The following is a 6,047-nucleotide window of genomic DNA, read 5'->3' on the forward strand; positions in this document are numbered from 1 at the left end:
GACTGGCCAGGGTAGGAAATAAGGCCGGAAATGCCGTTGGGGCGATGACCCCTGTCCCAGGCCGCTCAAGGGGGTGTGTCAGTCGATGATTGATCCTTGCAGCATAGACAGAAATGTTGCATGTTTAGTTGTGTGACTGCGAAACGAAGGGCCCCATGAGCCACAGACACGGTTCTTTTCCACCCTGTTTCTGCAGATGCCCTACTTCGGCAAAGCATGGCAGCACGTGGTCCAGATCCCACTGCTCTCAGGTACTTCCTCCCTGACATCTGGGTGAGGGGGTGCATGTGCGTGCATGTGTGTGTAATACTGTTTTATTTTATTTCCAGCCTCTTGTCCTTTAAGCCCCAGCCAGTTATCAGATTGTTGCGAGAGTCTCGTCGCTGTTCTAGAGTAAGCAAAACATTTGTTTTCCTACCCCTCCCACCCCAAATTCAAATAAATACCTTTCTATTGACCTCCCTCATGAATAATCCCTTTTTCCTGGGAACTTAGCTGCACACTTTCTCCTCTGATCAAACTCCTCTTGTTTTCACTCTGGCCTTCCCGTGAGCGGAGCCGGGTCAGCTGGCCTTTCTTCGCGCACTGCTCTCACCTCTGGGCCGTTTCCATTTCACGCTGCACCTTTTGTGTGTGGGCTCAGAAACGTTGCCGTGATGTAACAGCATCAGTCACTTCTGAAACCAGCGAGACCAAGAAGCCACGGCAGGCTGGAGGTGGCCACGAGGCCTCCATTCCACATCAGCACTTAGGTTCACTGGCCGTCAGAGCTGGGCTGGCTTGAAAGCACAGTGCGGAGGGCTCTTGCCTTGCATGCAGCTGACCCAGGTTCTATCCCTGACATCCCCTGTGCTCCCTTGAGCACCATAGGGATGTGGCTCAAGCAGCAGGGCACGAGGCCCTGCGGTCCTCCAGGCTCACACACTCTGCCACCACCAGGAGGGGCAGCATAGTGGGGACATCCCAGGCGGTGCAGAGGCTGCGGGAGGGCCGTGGCAGCTGAGTAACCATGCCCGCTCTCTTGTAGATGCCCCGTTTCAGGCGACCTCGACATGCTTGGCGTGGCCCGGCAGTACATCCAGTTGGAGCTGCCAGCCTTCGCCTTGGCCTGTCTCACGCTCATGCCCCACTCGGAAAGGAGGCACCAGCAGATCAAGGTACCCTCCCTCCCCAGCCCCTGACAGTTAAGGCTGAGGGCTAGATGAGGGCTTGTCTGAGGGAGGCTGTGGGTGGACCTTCCCCCACTGAGTGCACAGGTCAGAGGAATGACCTGTGCGGGCCTGACGAGGAGGCAGAAGGAGGGAATGCGGGGGGGGGGGGGGGGGGGGGGGGGACAGTCATGCTCGGGGGCACCTGAAGAGTGGCACATACGATGAATGCGGGGGGCCAAGAGGGGAAAGTCGAGTTTGGAGTGTGAGCTTCAATCTTTGCAGACAGAACTTTCTAGGTCACTCTTGCTTGCTGGATGACAGCACAGAGGCACACTCCCAGGCGGCCAATAGCTGCACCAGGGGTCTCTGCGTCCTATGCCCGAGGCCCTCTGTGCATCTGTCTCCTCTCCTGACTGCTCGCGCTCCTGTCACTTGGTGCTCTTGGAAGTTCAGCTTTGAATAGATTTCATGTGGGTTCAGGGCAGCAGCACTTGCTGAGCAGATCTTTACAGAATCGCCTCTTCTGCTTAGTTCAGTCATGTTTTTATAGGGGCGGTTTCTCCTAGAGTAGAAATTCTCAAGGTGTCTCTCCTGTAAGAATGACAGCTCCAGGCCGGGAAGAGCAGACAGGTAGACATGCGTAGAATCAGCGAGGACCCAGGCTAGATCCCCACAACTGTTGGGAGTGCCCCCCGGGGACCCTGAGCATTACTTGGGATGCTTCCTGCCTCCCAATAAAAAGGGGGGAAACTTTGATGGGGTCAGAAAGATAACACAGCGTATGCTTGCTCACCTTGCAGTGACAACCCAGGTTTTATCCCTGGCATCCCATGTGGGTCCCCCCCCCCCCGCCACTTCCTGAGCACCACCAGGAGTGATCCCTGAACACAGTTGATGTGGCCCCCAAACAAAAATAGAAGCTGGTTGGGGTTGTGGGGGTGACTTTGACAGAAATTGCTAGTAAACTACACTTTTCATTGGTTCCTTTTTGTTTGTTGTGGCGGGGGGGGGCACACCAGCAGTATTCGGGTCATGCCTGGCGGGCTCTGGATCATATGAGATGCTGGGATAGGGCCGGGGTCAGTGCAAGGCAAGAGCCCGCCAGTAAGCATGCTTTCGTGTCTTGCAGAACTTCCTGGGCTCCTGTGACCATCACGTCATCTTGCAGCAGCTGGAGGAGCACATGAATGCAGGCCAGCTGGCAGGACTGGCACAGCAGGTGAGGCTACTGACCGCCTGTGTCGTGAGACTTGACGGTAGAAGATGGTTTCTCCAAACCCAGGTTATTCTACTTTTATTAACGCTCTGTAGTGTTGGCCCTGATTCTCGGTGAGAAATCTGTGAAATAGCTTGTTGCTGTGAAATAGCACATCCTTGTAAGAGCCCTAAGCACTTCACAACCTTGCTTCAAACTTATGGATTGTGTACTGCTGTGGGCTAGGCCGCCTCCCGAGTCTACAGGTCCCCCCAGATGGGAGGCTTAAGTCACAGAGCATAGTTCTTAGTCCCAGGCTGCGTCTCCACATGTTTCTCATCTGCTTATTCCTGTCACTGTAGGTCAGAAATCTGATTCTGAATAATATCGTGAGTCGAAAGGAGTTTGGGCTTTTGGCCAAGACAAAGTACTTTCCCATGTTGAAATCACACATGATGAACGCCAGCAATATCACTGACCTAGTAAACTATCTGGCAGCCGAGTTCAGGTAAGTTTATTAAAAACAAAAACTTAACTCCTTCCCTCCAGCGCAACTGTAGTTTGCAGGAACACACCAGCACTGGGAGAGGCTCTTGCTCATCCTCAAAGGCCCCAGTTGTTAGGCTGTGAAGCATGATTGGCTTCGTTGTTCCGCCCTGAGAGTCAGGCAGTTAGGCCACCTGAACCCCAAAGTCAGTGCCTCACAGCCCTGCTCTGACACTAAGTCAGAGCTCTGCCTAAAGCGCCGCTCAGAGCACTCCCTCTCTGTAACCTCGTTTTTGCCAAGAGTGTTTTCTGATTTTCTACCCACAGGTTGAGAAGTAGGAAGCTTGTGGAGATGGGGCAGGGAAGGACTGGGGGTCCGGGAGGAGGGCGGGGGGGCAGGGAGAGAGGGAGGCAGGCCTGCTCCAAGGTTTCGCTGGGCCCAGCCCCAGCACCGAGCCCTCTGTTCTAATGGTCCATCTACGATGTGGCACCCCGAGCCCGAGGGCGCATCCACCCCCGCGTCCGTTCTCTCTTGCACAGCTTAGATGAAGCCTCGCTCTTCCTGGCTGAGTATTTGAAGCACAGAGGGAAAGCCGTGCCGCCGGACACCCCTCCCTGCCAGCTGCTGCAGGTGAGGCTGCCACCCCGCCCACCTCTCGACTGGAGGCTAATAGATTCAGATTTTGCTGCATGACCACATTTGCTTCCCTCTTTTGCCTTTTGTATAAGAAAATTCTAGACCAGAAACCAAGGGACTGTTCTCCCCAAGCTCAGTTGTAGTGTGAGCGCCAGCCTCCGTGACCTCAGTCCCCTGGTGTCACTGTGGTCTCTGGGGATCAGTGGTGCAGCCGCGGCCAGGACCAGCCTCAGTGACTTCAGTCCCCAAGTCGCGCTGCGATCTCCTGGGCTTTTCAACAGAACGTGCCTTGGCTGCAGCAGCCACGGCTCTGGCTCAGATGCCAGGCGCCACCTATGGGAGAGCCCCTGAGGAGTGCCCGGTGTGGGCCAAAAGCTAAAGAAAAAGCCTCATTTGGAAACTGCAGCAAGTGCAGAGCAGAAACTCTCTAAGGTGTTGATGGGAGTTGCAAGATAAGAATCAGCCTGAAGTTTCAGCATTGAGGATGAATCACTGTTAATATTCTGCTGTTCACCTTTCCAAGTGTTTTCACGTATTAAATATACACATAAATTACTTTTCTTCCTGGGGCCAGAGACATAGCACAGGCTATGAGCATGTTCATTGCATTTACCTGATCATGACTGATCTTTGGTACCGTGTGGTCCCCTGAATGTAACCCTGGAGACCCCGGGGCACCACTGGGGGGTATCTTTGAGTCCACGCAGGGAACCACCAGCCTAGTTGGCCTAGAATTGCTATGAGTGTCCCCCTGAGCATCCATACCAGCTGTGCCCAGGCGTCACTCCTGGCGGAGCTGGAGAAACCAGAGACCATCTAGGTGGCATGGCAATGAGTTAGCCATGTGCAAAACAAACACCCCCAAAATTACTTTTTTTTTTTCCCATTTGAGGGAGGCTGCACCCAGCAGTACTCAGGAGTTACTCCTGGTTCTTCATTCAGGAATCACTCCTGAAGTGCTTGAGGACCATATGGAAGGACATAGGAATCGAACCTAGGTCAGTCTCATGCAAGGCAAACACCCTATCTGCTGTACTAGACCCTAAAATTTCATCTCTTTTTTGGAAGCAACCAAATTTTTGTTGAAATTTATTTAGAAGCCTGATGGGTGAGAGCAATAGTACAGTGGGGAGGGCACTTGCCTTGCACATGGCTGACACAGGTTCAGTCCCTGAAATCCCATGTGGTTCCCTGAGCACCATCAGGAGTAATCGCTGAGCAACACCAGGTTTGGCTCAAAATCAGAGAGAGAGTGTGTGCTTTTATGTCTTTTGAACTTAAATATAAACTTATATAAACTTTGACCATGGATTTGTAGTTTTAGTAAAACTAAGAATTGTGTTTGTTTTGCTCCAAATCAGGCATATAAAACCACCTGTATTTTGTTAACTCCCCAAACAATGTGCTCAGAATATTGATTCCAGAGAATATAAATATAAAAGCATTTTGTAAGTAGCACTGCTCTGTAGCACTGTCCTCCCCATTGTTTATTGATTTGCTCGAGCGGGTCCAGTAACATCTCCATTGTGAGACTTGTTGCTATTGTGTTTGGCATATTGAATACAGCACGGATAGCTTGCCAGGCTTTGCCGTGCAGGCAAGATACTCTCAGTAGCTTGCTGGGCTCTCCGAGAGGGGTGGAGGAATCGAACCCCGGCTGGGCCAGGCTGGCCGTGTGCAAGGCAAACGCCCTACCTCTGTGACTATTTTGTAAGTAGGTTTTTTATAATATAGTTAAGTTCTGTACTTCACCTGACCATTCACTGTTTACCAAGCTACATAACCCTTGTTTGGGGGCCCACATTCTGTGGTGCCCAGGGCTTATTCCCGGAGGGGTCCAGGGGATAGTGTAGAGTGCTAGAATTGAACCCGGTCAGCTGTGTGCAAGGTAAGCACCTCACCCACAGAACTGTCTTTCCAGCACCTAGATGACACTCCTAACAATGCTTCCTTGTTTTTTCCATGTAGATGTTTCTTAATGGATCGTAGTAAACCATCAAACCTTCCCCCAAGAAAAGCAGGAGGAAGTCTGCTATTAATGGACCATATTTATTAGTCACAGTATTTTGCGATCCGCATGGCGTGGCCGTTGCCAGACGTCATCCAAGTAAAATCGAGATGCTGCTAGTGGCCGGGTTGTCCTGTGGGAGCGCTTGTTCCCACTTGCCGCAGCTCGTGTCCCATGGACACTGCCCTTGTTCTACAGCTCGTGGGAAGGAGACAGCGAGCATCGCGCCCTCCCCCACCCCCCCGCCCAGAAAAGCCCTGTATAAAGGGCACTGGTCTTCTCCAAACGGTATCCAATAAATATATATATCAAAAGCTCCAGAAAAAGACTTTATTCTAGATATGTGAAGAGGCATTTTTATTCTGGTTGTTTTTGATTTGGTTTGGTTGTTTTGGGATCATACCCAGCTCTGCGCTTAGGGGGTCAGTCCAGAGGTGCTGGGCATTGAACTCAAGCCTCCTGCTTGCAGAGCACAAACTCAGGCCACCGGAACTCCAGAACTGCAGTTGCAGAAGGAGTTGTTCACCCCCTGCCCTGTGGTGGGACTGAGGCCTCCTTGGCCCCTGAGTG

General features: G+C 52.2%; 1 protein-coding gene across 1 annotated transcript in view; it reads left to right on the forward strand.

The window, feature by feature from the left end:
- The window catches only part of KNTC1 (kinetochore associated 1), a 64,943-nt gene extending 59,286 nt beyond the window's left edge, over nucleotides 1–5,657 (forward strand). The window contains exons 57-63 of the mRNA XM_056131410.1: nucleotides 197–251; nucleotides 330–393; nucleotides 1,028–1,157; nucleotides 2,281–2,370; nucleotides 2,709–2,854; nucleotides 3,373–3,463; nucleotides 5,438–5,657. Of these exons, the coding sequence (XP_055987385.1) occupies nucleotides 197–251; nucleotides 330–393; nucleotides 1,028–1,157; nucleotides 2,281–2,370; nucleotides 2,709–2,854; nucleotides 3,373–3,463; nucleotides 5,438–5,458 (597 nt within the window). The 3' untranslated portion in view covers nucleotides 5,459–5,657. The remainder of the gene's footprint in view (nucleotides 1–196; nucleotides 252–329; nucleotides 394–1,027; nucleotides 1,158–2,280; nucleotides 2,371–2,708; nucleotides 2,855–3,372; nucleotides 3,464–5,437) is intronic.
- Nucleotides 5,658–6,047: the final 390 nt, after the last annotated feature.

This window comes from Sorex fumeus, unplaced genomic scaffold (genome assembly GCF_029834395.1).
Source record: "Sorex fumeus unplaced genomic scaffold, SorFum_2.1 ptg000087l, whole genome shotgun sequence".
Lineage (NCBI taxonomy): Eukaryota > Metazoa > Chordata > Mammalia > Eulipotyphla > Soricidae > Sorex > Sorex fumeus.